The sequence below is a fragment of the Citrus sinensis genome, chromosome 9 (genome assembly GCF_022201045.2).
Source record: "Citrus sinensis cultivar Valencia sweet orange chromosome 9, DVS_A1.0, whole genome shotgun sequence".
Taxonomy (NCBI): domain Eukaryota; kingdom Viridiplantae; phylum Streptophyta; class Magnoliopsida; order Sapindales; family Rutaceae; genus Citrus; species Citrus sinensis.
In genome coordinates, this window is record NC_068564.1 from 24,782,350 (window position 1) to 24,798,798 (window position 16,449).

At 40.9% G+C, this 16,449-nt stretch overlaps 3 protein-coding genes across 11 annotated transcripts; 1 reads left to right on the top strand and 2 right to left on the bottom strand.

The window, feature by feature from the left end:
• Positions 1–3,596: 3,596 nt before the first annotated feature.
• LOC127899950 (uncharacterized) lies at positions 3,597–4,250 on the bottom strand. The gene has a single exon (XM_052434111.1). It carries the CDS (start codon positions 4,248–4,250, stop codon positions 3,597–3,599), a length of 654 nt encoding a protein of 217 aa, XP_052290071.1.
• Positions 4,251–4,291: 41 nt separating this feature from the next.
• Positions 4,292–5,628, bottom strand: LOC127899951 (uncharacterized). The gene is made up of 2 exons (XM_052434112.1): positions 4,705–5,628; positions 4,292–4,594 (listed from the first exon to the last, which is right to left on the bottom strand). The coding sequence occupies exons 1-2, from the start codon at positions 5,626–5,628 to the stop codon at positions 4,292–4,294; spliced, it is 1,227 nt and encodes a 408-aa protein (XP_052290072.1).
• A 3,114-nt stretch (positions 5,629–8,742) lies between these two features.
• Positions 8,743–16,363, top strand: LOC102616283 (putative disease resistance RPP13-like protein 1). 9 transcript variants are annotated; one of them, XM_052433647.1, is made up of 7 exons: positions 8,743–8,908; positions 9,961–13,980; positions 14,318–14,364; positions 14,600–14,652; positions 14,860–14,942; positions 15,105–15,196; positions 15,313–15,699. In XM_052433647.1, exon 2 carries the CDS (start codon positions 10,425–10,427, stop codon positions 11,910–11,912), a length of 1,488 nt encoding a protein of 495 aa, XP_052289607.1. In that variant the 5' UTR covers positions 8,743–8,908; positions 9,961–10,424; the 3' UTR covers positions 11,913–13,980; positions 14,318–14,364; positions 14,600–14,652; positions 14,860–14,942; positions 15,105–15,196; positions 15,313–15,699. The 9 variants fall into 9 exon arrangements, 8 of the variants coding, with proteins under 8 accessions (XP_052289607.1, XP_052289604.1, XP_006475245.1 ...); XM_052433644.1 differs by having other exon boundaries at positions 8,744–8,908; positions 9,858–13,980; XM_006475182.4 differs by adding an exon at positions 15,793–16,363 and having other exon boundaries at positions 8,748–13,980; positions 15,313–15,467.
• Positions 16,364–16,449: the final 86 nt, after the last annotated feature.

Below are 16,449 nucleotides of genomic sequence, written 5' to 3' on the forward strand. Positions count from 1 at the left end.
TGGTAGAATTAGAGAATTTTGCCATTGATCCTCATACTTGATGTCAGGTCAGTCAGTTTCTAGCAGTGGTATTACTATCCTGATTGTTCTGGAAAGTGTTAAACTATTCACTTGCATTTTTTTTTTAATTCTCTGTTTGACCTTTTGGTAATTAGTTCATTTTCTCAAATTGGATATGTCACTAACTTATACTTTTTCTAAATTACAGGATGGTTATTTAGGTTATATGAGGTGTCAACATAGATGTTAAGTAAATAAAAGCACAAGGTCGGCCATGCTATTAATTCCGCCCCGGCATGGATCACCTCAGCCAAATGGTACGAGCAGGACACGGGGATAAACATGAGCCAACCAGAGACGAGTACCGACCAGGGTAATATACCGACCAGAGTCATATACCGAGCTGATATCAATCCCCCAAAAAGCGGGAACACGATTCCACAGAATCACGGTAGTTGCGCTTTTCCCAGAACCGTTGCGGGAGACGCGAGATCCCACGTTTGCCCACAATGAAGCAGTTAAAGTCCCATGAGAGGCTGCCATTACCCGCAAAAGGGGGGATGAAGGATAAATGGAAACGTGGGACAGCGGCTATAAAAGAAGGAGAAATCGATGAAAAAAGGGGAGGCAGAAAAAATTGAGAGGGAAAACGCTGCCAAATTGCAATCAGGCCTTTTTCTTACAAACTTCAAATAGATTAGAAACCATCATTGAATCCAAATTGCACTGTTTTCCCGTAAATACCTTGTGCTAACTTAGGCATCGAAGGGTTTACGCCGGTAAAACCACCGGCGTCTTTGATCCGTTTTTGGTGAATGCAGGTCTAGTAAGAGAAAGGAGGGCGATTCCAACCCCAGTGGTTCAAGCAACAGTTGATAACACAAACGTTGGTGAAAGAATCTGGTCGGTCAAAAGGCGAGCAGATTTAAGCATCAACATTTTGGCGCCGTCTGTGGGGAGCTGGATAAAAAGTTACCACCGAATTAGTAGTTACCAGAGAAACAGCGAACGATAGACATGGATGTGTCAAGGAAGGACGCTTCGAGGGAGGATAACGAAGCTGGGGAGACAATCACTTTTCGGGAAATTACAAATGAAGCCCGGGAGAGGATGATGCAAGATCGATTAGAGTGGATGGAGAAGCAAATGGAGACTCTCGCAAACATACTGCACGAGCTGAGGGACGAGCGGAGAAGGAATTGTGAAACCCCCGTGGGAAGAGATGATGTTGGAGCAGAACCCAGCCTCCGGAGGCGTAGAGTCGAGGAAATCCCTCCGTCGGCAGACCAACCTAACGGGGTGTATCCCCACGGAAGCACTAGTCAGGTTTCAGGAGGACGAATAGATGAAGGGAGGGACCAACCTCTCCCCGGACGGGTACTGGAAGTCAATGGCCGAGGGGGCAGTGTTGATGAAGGAGAGCTCAGACAACGGTTGCACAATGCCGAGCTAGAACGAGACCAGATAGCTACACGTGATCCTGACTGTGCAGTAGAATTGGAGGGAGAGGTGCGCAGACTAGCGCAGGTGATGGAGGAGATACAGGACAAGAGAAAGCCCCCGAACTGGAGGATAATGCTGGATGAAGAATCTCCGTTATCAACCGAGATCATGAGTACAGTAATCCCAAGAGATTTCAGCTTCCCCGACCTCAAATACTCCTGTCGAAGTGACCCGCTGGTGCATATTGAGCGTTTCAACGACATGACGAGGGTGCAGGGGTTGACACCAGCTCAGAGGTGCAGGGTGTTCCCATTGACACTCGAAGGACGAGCCTGAGAATGGTACCGCAAGCTGCCCCGAGGACGTATAAAGGGGTACGAGCAGATGTGCCAAGAGTTGGCCGAATAGTTCCGAGGAGCGGTAGCCTTAGAGGACGACATGATGAAGTTGATGGGGATGAAACAGGAGGAGCATGAGTCCCTCCGGGATTTTGTAAAGCGATATTACCGGGCCGTGCTAGATTTGGGAGCTTTTAATCACCCACAGACATTGAGGGGATTAAAAGAAGGTGTAAAAATCGACCGATTGTGGTATAACTTAAGAAGCCCCCTAGTGCAGAATTATTCGGCGGGGTACGAACAGGCGAGGCGAGATATAGAGATCGAAGAGGAAAAATCGGCAAAGATAAAAAGTGAACAGCTGGAAGAGCTGAGGAGAAAAGAACGGAGAGCCCCAAACGAGAGTGGATCGGGAAAGCGAGCTGGGGAATCCTCAGTTATGGGCGGAATATCAGCTCGATCCCGCCCTTACCCCGTAGCTCAGAGACCACAACAGTTCCAACCCAGCCGAGCCCAACCTCCACGCACCTCGTTCCCGGAGCGGCAACAAGAATTCAGGCAGATGGCTGCCCACCCTTATCATAACAGTCCCAGAGCGTTACATGCAAATGGTTCCAGGGCTGGGCGACCAGATCAGCTAGCGACTATACCAGCCTGAGATGGCATTCAGGATAACCGAGTAGTTCAGCTGATAGACCAGAGCTTGGCATATAGACAGTACACTCCATTGAAGATCTCCATAGAAGAATTGTATGAGAGGATCGAAGGACGGGGCCTGCTGTACTCTCCAGCCCCTATAATAAAACCGGCTCACCGACGGGATAAGAGCAGATTTTGTAAATTTCACGACACTCATGGTCACACTATCAGCCAATGTAGTGACCTGAAGACTCAGGTGGAGGATTTAATGAGGAACCGATACTTGGATGAGTATGTAGATGGAGTGTCCCTTGTTATTGAATCACAGTACACGCGGGATGAAGGAGTTGAGAGGAGTCTGGAACGTGAACAACCGACCATCCGTATGATAGCAGGAGGGCCAACATTGGCCGGGGATTCGAACAGAGCACGGAAGAACTACGGGAGATACGCCATGATTAGTAAAGAAGTGCTTTTCAATTTGCCAGCAGCCAAGAAGGCAAAATTGCGGCAAGTTCCCATAATGTGGATAGATGACGATGAAGAGGGTATCTTTTACTAAGGCAAGTAAGTGCCTATTTCTGCTCGGTCAACGAAAGACCAGCAGCTAATTTTACGAAAATTTTACTAAGGTAAGTAAGTGCCTGTTTCTGCTCGGTCAACGAAAGACCAGCCGTTAATTTTATGAGAATTTTACTAAGGCAAGTAAGTGCCTGTTTCTGCTCGGTCAACGAAAGACCAGCAGCTAATTTTACGAGAATTGTACTAAGGAAAGTAAGCGCCTGCTTCTGCTCGGTCAACGAAAGACCAGCAGCTAATTTTACGAGAATTGTACTAAGGAAAATAAGTGTCTGTTTCTGCTCGGTCAACGAAAGACCAGCAGCTAATTTTACGGAAATTTTACTAAGGTAAGTAAAGGCCTACTCCTGCTCGGTCCACTAGGGAACCAACAGGCAAAACCAGATAAGTTGTCCACTTATTTTGCAGAAACAACCTATGAGCAAAAACCAGACAAAAAAGCCAATAGAGAGCATCTAAAAATTTATAAATGTTCAATTGTTTACAAAACAAATGCGAGTTTATACAAAAAATAGACTTAAAGATTAGGAAAGTCAATGGCTCAGCAGCCTCAGGAGGTGGGAGATCAGCAATACCTGGAGGAGGAGGCACGGACCCTTAACCCACTTCGAAAGCACGTCCCCCAACTTCCCCCTCATGCACCCCATCCAAGAGAGCCTCCACATGCTCCTGCTCACCCTGCTCCTGCTCACCATGCTCCTTTTCTCCCTGGCCGGCCCCAGCTATATATCTCTCCACCCCAGCCTCCAGCTTGCTCATGTCGAGCTCGGCGTATTCTTCCTTAAGCACAGACATGATGCACTTATAGCTGAAAGCAACCCCGGAGTCATACTCGGCATCCGGCCGATCATCCACATCAGCGGATTTGCCTTTCTCCTCAGCCAGCTGTTCACTCAGGGATTTGATCTCTCCCTCAAGAGCAGTCCTCATAGTATCTTTTTCACTTTGAGTAGCCTGAAGATCGGACTTCAGGTCACCCAACTCACCCTCAAGCTTGGAGGAAGTGGACTCAGCAACCGCAACTTTCTCCTCCAGCTCCGTAAGCTGCTTGTTCAGCTCGGCCAGCTTCTTCTTGGAGCGATCAGCAGATTCAACTTTCTTCCTCAACTCTTGATTGTCAGCTTGAAGCTTCCTCTCATGGCGGGCGGACCCAGTCTTGTAACACGAAACCATGGTGGCCAGCCTGAAGGAGACCCTTTGAACAGAAGCAGCTAACTCGGAGAGGTTCATACTCTCGATGTCCTTCACCATCTTGGGCCTCACCGATTTTTTTTAATCCTTCTGATACGGGCTCAGGTAGTCACCTTGATCCCGAGATTGAAGAGGAGAAGATGGGTCCTTAGACTGCAAGTTGACCTCAGGACTCTTGTCGGAAGTTTTCTCCCCACCACTCTTACGTGGGGGGGAGGGGGCAGAGCAGGAACAGGAGCCTTGGAAGAACCGGCGCTGGCTTTCTTTGGAGGAGGAGGAAGGTTGCTGGAGCTGCTTGGAACCCGACCACGCTTTCTGCTCATCGCGCTGAGGATCTTGTTATCCATTCCAGCAGCAATATGTACCAAGCCCGAACCGACCAAGTTTGTTGGCGACAGGAGGTCCTGGCAAGTAAACGCGTTCACTAGAGCAGTTTCCACTTGAAGCAAAGGTCGGTCTTCAAAATCCTTAATAAAACCTCACGATTCTGAAAAAACAAACAAGGTTAAAGAACCCAATAAGTGACAATTGGAGAAAAAACATAGGCGAAAAATGAACGACCTGGGGTGACAAAATGCGTTGGAAGGTAAATATCACCACCCAACGAATGGGCCGCTGGACACCAATTTCCTCCAGCAAAGAAGAATTTGTTCTTCCAATTTTTGCACGATGAGGGAAAGTTGGTGATTGGCTTCCTCTTCGTAGAGCTCGACATAAAATAATACCAGCCTGCTTCCTTTGGGCTACTCCTCAACTGGTATAAATGCTTCACTTCAACAAGGGAGGGCTCCTCTGATCCACACCTCTCCCATAATATAAACATCGCCGAGAGAACTCTCCACCCATTTGGGTGTAGCTGACCTGGGGTTAGGTGCATACCGCCCAGTATCCTGGCAAAATAACTTTGAAGGAGCAGCCGAGCTCCTAATTTGAAACTTTCCAGATGCATCGTCACATACCCTTTCGGAGGCCGACTAGGGACATCACCTTTTTCAGGAACTACCAGGAGAACCTCATTGGGAATGTTGTAGAGTTTCCTAACCTTAAATAGATCAGTGGGGGTGGTGGCACAAGCTGTGAAATCAATAGGGTAAGAATTCGCCTCCACCCTATGGCCAAGATTCCTTTTCTTAGCAGGTCTGCTCGGTCTAGAACTGTTTCCCTCACCATCACTAACTCCTTCAAGGACCCCAACCCCACCAAAACTGTGGTTCTCACCAGAGCCCGACGCAGGTCCACCTCTATTCTCTACAAGCTCTAGTTCGGGGGAGGGAGAAACAGCCAAGGGGTGTGGGTACTCAAGGGTATCCCTACCATGGGAGGGCCCTACAATACTAGAGGGACGTAAAAAATCAGTGGGTATTGACAAGTTAAGGTCTGAATCCCCCGTTTCTTCGTCACTCTCATCGGCAATCAATTTTCTTCTCCGATTTGACATATCGGAACCCCAAAAGGAAACCAAAACAAATCCAAGTATACGAATACAAAAAGGGGCAACACAGAACCCAAGCAAAAACAACCAAAGAAGAAGTTAAAGGATGTACCTGGAATAGACTGGCACTGATAACGTCGCTGTGATGGAGAAAAGACCCTGCAAACGGAAGTCCCAGACGCGGAGAGTATGAACGAAGTTCGTAGGAGTTGTCTCACAACAGAGAAAGCGAATAGAATAAAACGACGATGATTTAAATCTAGGGATTTGAAACGAAAAGGGAAATAAAAGCATTTAAGTGATGGGGATGCCAGCTTACTCACCGGATATCGAGGACAGATAGCCCGTCGTTTCAAATTTCAAATGCGAAGAGTCTGGAGATGCCACGTCACTAACCGTTATAAGAGGCCAGGGTAGGCGTAAGCCCAGATAGGCAATGGACATTCTCATTTAGGCCCATGCTCAGGTCGGAATTTCCCAGAAGGAAAGTGGTACCTCAGGTCCGTCCCGGTAAACAGAAGACCAGATGAAAAGCTCACCGGGTTGGTAAGATTTGACTATCAGTTTCTACTCTTAACTCATTTCACTCGCAAGACCAGAAACTGGGGGACTTGTGTTAAGTAAATAAAAGCACAAGATCGGCCATGCTATTAATTCCGCCCCTGCATGGATCACCTCAGCCAAATGGTACGAGCAGGACACGGGGATAAACATGACCCAACCGGAGACGAGTACCGACCAGGGTAATATATCGACCAGAGTCATATACCGAGCCGATACCAATCCCCCAAAAAGCGGGAACACGATTCCACAGAATCACGGTAGTTGCGCTTTTCCCAGAACCGTTGCGGGAGACGCGAGATCCCACGTTTGCCCACAATGAAGCAGTTAAAGTCCCATGAGAGGCTGCCACTACCCGCAAAAGGGGGGATGAAGGGTAAATGGAAACGTGGGATAGCGGCTATAAAAGAAGGAGAAATCGATGAAGAAATGGGAGACAGAAAAAATTGAGAGAGGGAAAACGCTGCCAAATTACAATCAGACCTTTTTCTTACAAACTTCGAATAGATTAGAAACCATCCTTGAATCCAAATTGTACTGTTTTCCTGTAAACACCTTGTGCTAACTTAGGCATCGAAGGGTTTACGCCGGCAAAACCACCGGCGTCTCTGATCCGTTTTTGGTGAACACATGTCTAGTAAGAGAAAGGAGGGTGATTCCAACCCCAGTGGTTCAAGCAACAGTTGATAACACAAACGTTAGTGAAAGAATCTGGTCGGTCAAAAGGCGAGTAGATTTAAGCATCAACAATAGATTTTCTTAAATTGCCAAGAATGTGCTCTTGCTGTCGGACAAAAGTTTGAGTTCAGATAACTACTAATTCTATACTGTTCCATTTCAGTTTGATTACATTTATTAACTGTTTGTAGCTGAATTTTGTAATGAATTTCCTTTTTCCATTAGATTGATCAGGTCAGAGCCCATTCAGTTGTTTGTTGGGAAGAAGATGGGCATGGTTGCATGCAACCTATTTGTAGGTTCAGGTAATCAAAATTTAAATTCATTTTTTCTGTGCTAGTTGTACATCTTAGTCTTGAATTCTCAGAATTGTTTTTCCATTTCAAGAATTCATTTTTTCTTTCTTTTGGGTTGCACTAGAACTATGAATTTCAGTTATACCATGCATGTTCAAAATGTCTTCTAGGTGCGAATATTGCAGCCTTTAAGTTGTATTAACTTTTCGAAAGCATTCAATTTCTTGTTGAGTTTTTTTTTTTTTTTTAACTTGGGCTTAGCATTCCCCCTTTACTACCGTTTGACCTAAATCAAAGGAGTTGCTAACTTGTTTGCATTTCATTTGTCAGATGGCTTGTTAAGCTGATTTGAGCTATCACTGCTGATTAACAACTCCCTTCAGAAGGTGCTCGGTGCTCACATTGTGATATGCTTCGTCTTGTACTTCTTGTGTCATGCTTCTCCGAAAGTAGCAGATGTGATAAAATCTATTCGAGGCGGTCTCTGTCTCAGATCATCAAATTCCAGTTTTCTGCCACTGGCAACACGACCTTTTGAAGCATATGTGTATGCAATGTCTAAACTATGGCGGATTCAATAATCTTGCTTTGTTCTTTGTGTTTTTCCTTTCGACCAAGAATTGCAGAAAAATTTCATTTTACATTACATCCTCCTGTCAATGTAGTTTCTGAATTTTATCACTTGCATCCATTAATCTTTTTCAACATTGTACATAGCTTGTCTATTGTTTTGAGATTTAAACTTGTTGAATTATTTAACGTAAAGTCAGAGCCAACCTAGAGTTGTGACTTAATAATAAAAAATTCAAGTTGCTCGTAGATTACACATCAATCTAGACTTTGCATGTAAATGAAATTCATATTATAATCTCCTCTGCCAATTCTTCATTATATCTCTAATAAGAAGCTTAAAGAGGTAAACAATAGGTTGGGATTGTGGTCGATTCTCACATAATCGCTTATTTGAGATTTTGTTCCTCAATTATGTCCGAGCTATTAAATTAATTTGATAGAAATAAAAACATCTGTAAAAGTATTTTTTTAGAAGTGATTGTTTTGTAGGAAATTTTTTAATGAAATCTCTTTTTAAAGAAGAGAAAAAAACTCCATGGATATGAGCTGTGAAAAAAAAAAGAAAGAAAATTGAAAAATTAGCAGTTTCATGAGAAATTATTTTTATAAATGTCAAAATTTTCATTAAAAATGGTGTTAAAAAAAAAATATATATATATAGTAGTTTTCTGGTCAGAGATTTTAAAGTACGGGAAAGTTAGGAAAAACTTTAAAACCACATGACTTTAAAGGCTTACAGTTTTAATCTTTTAAATTTATGCGATTTTAAAATTTTTTTGTATTTTTCCGTACTTTAAAATTCTTAACTGGAACATTTCTCTATATATATATATATATTTCTTTTATCTTTTATATAGACCTGTTACAGTTACGCATAATAGCTTTTGGGCCCTCAATCTGAAGGACTAAGCCTGTCAAGTCCAACAAGTTTCAGCCCAAATGAATTATTCCTCCAAAAACTCGCAATAGACAGCAGCTAGGTATAATTGATTTGGGCTTGTCGTTTAATCTTTCCCATAACATTTTGAGAATCAGATATGCTGTTAACAGATCTACGACTTGTCGTCTAATCCTGGCACTTCACCACCATTCCAGGTCTGTACTATAGTTCAATTAGCGCAAACTCATATCTTCAAAGAATATCTCTGTTGGTTCGAGTCAGCCTGGATTGCATATAGGTAAGCTCTGATTCAATTTTCATGTAACAATGATATTTTGTTAGTAATATATGGAAGAGTAATTAGGTGCTTCCAGTCGCGTACTTTGCATACGCGTCAAGCTCATTGATGGGAGTTGTGCTGAGAAGTTCAAAGCTACCCAATGGGTTCTTAACAAGCTACAGTCACGCATCATCTCTTCCCGTATATATATATATATATATATGAACAACTCAATTTATATATAAATTAATGCAAAATATGGGAAAATGCAAGGAATTGATGTGGACAATGAGACTCATAAATTATACATAAAATATTCCTGCTGATATTCAACAGAGCTAAAGAAAAATATATAATTCATTTTTTATTTTAATCAAACTCTCTGCATGGATGATAATTCATGCTGTTCCGCGTTTTTTATTTTGTTCGGTTGATAAGAAAATTGGTACCAAATGAAGGAGAAAATGTTTATGAAACTGATACTGTTGTGGTCCAGCGGCGTTGCTTTTATTGTTCCACGTGTCCCTACCTTATATAAGGGTCTGCATGGTTGAATTTCATAATAACTTATTCCTTATTCTGATGACATTTTCATTAGTTACATATGATGACATTTTTATTTATCAAATGTTTGATATAGATGCTCCGGGTGACTTGAGATTTATAATAGTATATCTCTTAAGCCATAGAAAATTGTGTTGAAGATGAGACTTTCAGAGTAAACTTAATTAATTATGCAATTTGTTTAGGTAACATTTGGTGAGGTAGATGAGAATCAACATCAAACATTTGACTTCCGAGTTTCTTTTTTTCTAGCTTAGAACAAAACTGGTGTCTCTTGGTTAATTGTTTGGTCTTATCATTTTCTTTGGGAGATAAGCCTGATTTTTTCTTTGGATTATAGACTAAAACCCATGGCTATCGGTGAAATCTTTCTCACTGCATTCCTTAAGGTGTTATTTGACAGATTGATGTCCCGTGAGGTGATGCACTTTGCACGCCAACATGGGATACGTTCAAAGCTTGAGAAATGGAGAAAGACGTTTTTGATTTATTCAGGTTGTGCTCAGTGATGCACAGGAGAAGCAACTGACAGAGAGGGCTATGAAAATGTGGCTGGATGAACTTTGAGACTTGGCCTATGATGTAGAGGACGTACTGGACGAGTTTACTACTGAGGTATTGGCGCGCAAGCTAATGGGGGGACATCATGCTATCACTGGCAAGGTTGAAAACCTCATCCCTAATTGTCTTGTTAACTTAAGTCCAAGTGCAGTGAAATATAATGTTGGAATGAAGTACAAGATAAAAAGCATCACTTGCAGGTTAGAAGAAATCTGTAAACAGAGAGTTGACCTTGGATTGCAAATCATTGCCGGAATGTCATCTGCTACTGCATGGCAAAGACCACCCAGTACATGTTTGCAATCTGAAGCTGCTATTTATGGAAGAGATGAAGATAAAGCGAAAATACTAGAAATGGTGCTAAGCGATGAGTGAACTGGTTTGAACTTTGGTGTAAGCCCTTGTCAGCATGGGGGGCATTGGTAAAACAACTCTTGCCCGACTTGTGTACAATGACAAGGAAGTGGAAGGTTTTAACCCAAAAGCATGGGTTTGTGTCTCTGAGGACTTTGATGTCTTGAAAATCACAAAGGCAATTCTTGAGTCAGTCACTTCCTCACCCTCCAACCTGAAGGATTTGAATCAAGTACAGATTCAACTAGAAAAGGCAATAGCTGGACAGAAATTCTTGATTGTCTTAGATAATGTTTGGAGCAAGAACTATGGGTTGTGGAAAACTCTGAAGTCTCCCTTCATGGCCGGGACACCAGGAAGTAAGATAATTGTGACAACTCGAAGTGTTGATGTTGCATTAACACTGGGACCCATTGATTATTATAATCTTGAGCTTCTATCTGATGATGATTGCTGGTCTATATTTGAGAAGCATGCATTTGAAAATAGAGATGCCAGTGCACATCAAAATTTGGAATTAATTCATGCGAAAGTTGTTGAAAAGTGTAAAGGCTTGCCACAAGCAGCAGCGAATCTTGGTGGTCTTCTATGCTGTAAACAGAGAGATGATGAATGGCAAGGCATACTGAAGAGCAGAATATGGGATTTGTCGGAAGAAAGTGACATTCTCCCGGTTTTAAGGTTGAGCTACCACCATCTTCCTTCACATCTAAAAAGATGCTTTTCTTATTCCGCAATTTTTCCAAAAGGTTATGAATTTGAGGAGATGGAACTTATTCTTTTATGGATGGCAGACGGCCTTATTCAACAATCAGAAGATAATAAGCAAATGGAAGATTTGGGCCACAAGTATTTTCGGGATCTATTGTCAAGATCAATTTTTCAGAAATCATGTAATAACAGTTCTAAATTTTTAATGCATGATCTTGTCAATGATTTGGCTCAATGGGTCTCTGGTGAAACAAATTTTCGGTTGGAGGATGAATTGAAGGCCAACAAACAACCAGAAAGATTCAGAAGGGCTCGACATTCTTCTTATGTTTGTGGTTATAGTGATGACTTCCATAAGTATGAAATCTTCCCTGAAGTTGAGTGTCTAAGAACATTCTTGCCAATGCTCAAGGGTGATCATACTTGTGCTCGTTTCATATCTAACATGTTCCTTTCTGATCTGTTGCCTAAGTTCAAAAAGTTAAGGGTGCTGTCTTTAAAAAGTTACCATATCATCGAACTACCCAATTCAATTGGGCGTTTGATGCATCTGAGATACCTTGACATGTCTAATACTGCAATAAGCAGTTTGCCTGAATCAACATGTTCATTGATCAACCTACAAACTTTATTATTGAGACGCTGTTTTTATCTGATGAAGTGGCCTTCAAAGGTGATGAATTTGATCAATTTACGTCATCTTGATATTACAGATGTACATCTAATAAAAGAGATGCCGTTGGGAATGGAAGAATGGAAATGTCTTCAAACGTTGTCTAATTTTATTGTTAGTGAAGGTTCTGGATCTGATTTGGAAGCTTTGAAGAATTGAAAGTCTCTTTGTGGAAAGCTTTGCATTTCAGGATTAGAGAATGCAACTGATTTGCAAGATCCAACGAAAGCCATATTAAGTGATAAGAATGACTTAGAATGCTTGGTGCTAGAATGTAGGTATCCATTTAGAGCTTACTCACAAAGTGTACTCGGCATGCTGAAGTCTCACACAAGCCTGAAAGAGCTGACAATCAAATGTTATGGTGGCACAAGATTCCCATCTTGGGTTGGGGATCCATCATTCTCAAACATTGTGATGATAACTTTGGAAAGTTGTACAAATTGCAGATCCTTGCCTTCACTTGGGCTATTGTGCTCACTTAAAGCCCTCACCATTAGGGAGATGACTGAACTGAAAATCATAGGTTCTGAGATTTACGGAGATGGTTGTTCAAAGCCTTTTCAATCTTTGGAAACTCTTTGTTTTAGGGATTTGCAAGAATGGGAGCTCTGGGATACCATTGGAAAAAATGAGTATGTGGAAAGTTTCCCGCTTCTCCGTGAGCTTTCCATTGTGAAATGTCCTAAACTGTCTGGAAGATTACCTGATCACCTTCCTTCATTGAAGAAACTTGTGATTAGTGAATGTGCACAATTTGAGGTTTCTTTTGCAAGCCTTCCAGTACTCTCTGACTTGTCAATAGATGGATGCAAAGGCCTAGTCTGTGGTAGTCTAACTCACTCCAAATCTTTAAATTCTGTGACTCTCTCAAATATTTCAGATTCTGGAGATTGATCAACAGAGAGTTTTCAGAAGGTAGAATATCTAAAAGTTGTTCGTTGTGAAGAGCTTATATACTTGTGGCAAAATGAGATTTGGCTGGAGAAGACTCCTATAAGACTGCATGGTCTCACCTCTCCGAAAAAGTTATGCATTGAAAATTGTCAAAGGCTTGTTTCATTTCAAGAAGTTTGTTTTCTTCCAATTTTGGGTGAACTGGAGATAAAAAATTGCAGTGCTCTAAAGTTCTTGCCTGAGGGAATGAAGCACAACAATGTTTGTCTTGAATGTCTGCTAATTGAAGGTTGTAATTCTCTAAAATTTGTTGTAAAAGGCCAGTTACTTTTGCCTCTGAAAAAGCTTCAGATAAGAAAATGTGAGAAATTGAAGCATTTGTTGGATGATAGAGGGCACATTAACAGCACCAGCACATCAATTATCAAGTACTTGTATGTCTCCTATGGTCCGTCTCTCACATGCTTATCATCCACTGGTCAAAATTCGATATTGTCCAAAGCTAGTCTCAATTGCAGGGAGGTCTCTTGGAGAGAATATGACTTGGAAATTTGAAATTCGTAAATCCATGCCTGAGAGCCCAATAAATCTTGAGTGTCTTCATCAGATTTACATATGGGATTGTTCAAGCTTCACTTCCTTTCCCAAAGGAGGGCTTCCCAACACCCTATCTAGAATTTCAATTGGCAAATGTGAGAATCTTGTTGCCTTACCTGACCGCATGCACAACCTCAGCTCTCTTCAAGAATTAGAAATTTGTCAGTGTCGAAGAATCATGTCCTTTCCTAGAAGGTTTTCCCACTTCCCTAACAACACTTACAATTGAGGATTTCAACTTGTATAAGCCATTGATTGAGTGGGGACTACACAAACTCACTGCTCTGAGAAATCTCTCTATTGGCGGATGCCTGGATGCAGTGTCTTTTCCACAGGAGGAGCTGGGTATGATGTTGCCTACTTCTCTTACTAAGCTCGCCATTGCAAAATTCCCAGAATTGAAGCACCTGTCTTCCAAGGGTTTTCGGAACTTGACATCACTTGATCTTTTGCGGATTAGAAATTGCCCGAAGCTCACATCGTTTCCAGAGGTTGGCTTGCCATCCTCACTTTTGCAGTTATATATTGATGGATGTCCTTTGTTGAAAAAGCAGTCCAAAAGGGATAAAGGCCTAGAATGGACCAAGATAGCCCACATCCCATGTGTTAAGATAGATGACAAATTCATCTACAATGAGCATGAAGAAGGATGAAATTTATCTGATTTACAAAATGAAGAAAGTTAGCAGTTGCAGAGATTGACTCATTCTACCCTATGCTCCATCATTCATGGGTCTGTCAAATTCTAACTCCTAAACCATTATTCAGATTTTGATAATTACAGTGTGAATCACATCACCCATTCTAATTTTGTAAAATTTAATCTTTTTTCAGCCTTTCATAATTACTCTCTGGCCTAACGCTACTTTTATTTTCATTTTAACTTATCAGATGAATTTGACAAGTCGTAAATGATTGAACTGTTAAGAATGCATTCACATTGTTGTAGAAAATGAAGGAAGCTCCTTAGTAGTACTTTGTTGTTTCATTTCTTTTTTCCATTAGGCTGATTGTAGAACTATATCTGAAATTGACTGATCTTTTTTCTTTCCATTTTGTTTACTTCACAGAGAGCATGGTTGTTCGCTAGAAGATGATAGAAAAACTCAATTTGTGGGTAAAGTACAAAACTGAGATTTTGGTTTATGTATTAGATAATAGGAAAAATACATGGTTGCTTTCTTTCAGCGACACAGACCCAGCTTGTCTGGTACTGATTATGAAAAGTAATTTTAATATGTTTGTTTTATTATTTTACTTGCATCATCTTGTGTTTAATCATGCTTACTGTATTACTCTTTACTTATCAATGCCTGCAATTTAATCTATCGAATGTTTTTACTATTTTTCAGGCTAATCAAAAGCTCAGAGAAGTAACATCCAGTCCCCAAATCGAAAATAAAATGTAATTGCTTCTTTACATGTAAAGATTCTCACTACTTAAATCTGCTGATATCATAGTGGTTGGTTTGCAATGCTAATCTATTTTTCTCTGACAAGATTATTGCCCCATGTGTGGATCATCAGCAGCAATGTCCCTGCATAGTATTTTGAATTGCTTCTTTCATTTTTTAATGAATGTTCCTTATTGCGGTTCTTTTATGATTTCCAGTGGGAAGCGAGTGTGACTATTTGAATCCACCCTCTGCCGAAAGGCTCTTATAATTGGAGACTTTAGGCCTAGTGGCAGTTGATGTAAGCATTCTTGAAAATGGCTTTTTCTTTTCTTCTTTCTGAACTTAACTGCTGATTCTTCTTGGTTTATTTAGCTGTTCAGTCAAATTTCAACCTTCCAGTTATCATATATATACTTCATACATAGTAAGGTTTGTTGATAAGGTTCTTTTGACTCTTCAGTTGATTGGTTCATTTTATTCATGAGAGAAGTGAAAAAGTGACTGTAATTTCTGGAACAGACACTCTTCGTTCTACATTCCACAAGCATCAAGGTGAGAAACAACAACTGCATGTAGACAGTTTTTCTCCCATTCTTCGTTACATCCCTAAACTGGTTCCCTATTTTCCTTTATTTTTTTTCCCTTTTCGATGATTCTTCACTCTGCAGCATTTGCTATCGACTCTGCACTTTCAAAAGCATCATTTCTTCTGAGGAGATCCCAGCCTATTACCGATTGAACCCTGAAGTTGCAAGTTTCTAGTCAGCCGCCATTCATGATCTACTAGAGGGCATTTCAGATATAATCCACTGACCACATGCCAGTGAGTATGGATATGGATGATGCAATAGCAATTCAAGCTTTGCTTTACTGCTTTCTGTTAATAAACATAGCCACTGAATTTCAACCAGTTGCATCTTCCAAATGTTTACTGCATTCTATATAGTTTGTTTGGTGCTTCTTTGATGCTTTGAGCGAGATTCAGACTTACTAAAACAAATATGTTGACAGTTAATTCTGTTGCATTGCATCATTTGAATTGTATATGTTTTTTATCTCACTTTTTTTTTAACTAAGAAGTAAACCTTTCATTAAGAAAATTAAGTTGTCAGAATTAGTCTAATTAATAAAATTATCATATTTGGCAGGGCAGCATGAAAGAGATGACTACTGGGTTGTTTTAGAAATTTAGAACTTCATGAAAGCTTTTAATCAGATTGAAGTCCCGTATATGTTTAGATCTTGTAATGTTTAGATCTTGTAATTCAATTGCTCATTCTCTAGTTAAACTAACTTTAGAGAAATACGAAAATGTTGCATGGACGGGTTCATACCCTTATGCCCATATTCGCTTCATTGATTTAATGGAATTTTCATTCATTCCCCTTCGAAGAAAAAAACATTATCACCCCTGTTAGAAAATATTGAAACGTCCAAGAGCAAGAGAGTAGTAGTAGCCAAAAGTCGCAGACCCATTGGCATTCGTCTTCTTGTTGGGGCTACTTAAGGGCCCATTACAGATTGTCAATTTTGACCTTACTCTTGGCTGGGGACCTGTATAATCAACTTGGGTTAAGTCATGCCGGCAGGCTGCACGAACTTTGGGTTTGATTTGAGAGGATGGTTTTGTCCTGTACAATACAATCAAATCTTTTAACATGTATTAATTTTATCTCGTACTTAATTAATTTTTTTATTGACATTAGTTGAATACCTCTAATGGGACTTGGCTTAAATTGGTCTATGAGTGTAGTCTTTTGAAGAATTTATCATGGACTATCTTTTATTATTATTATTATAATGTT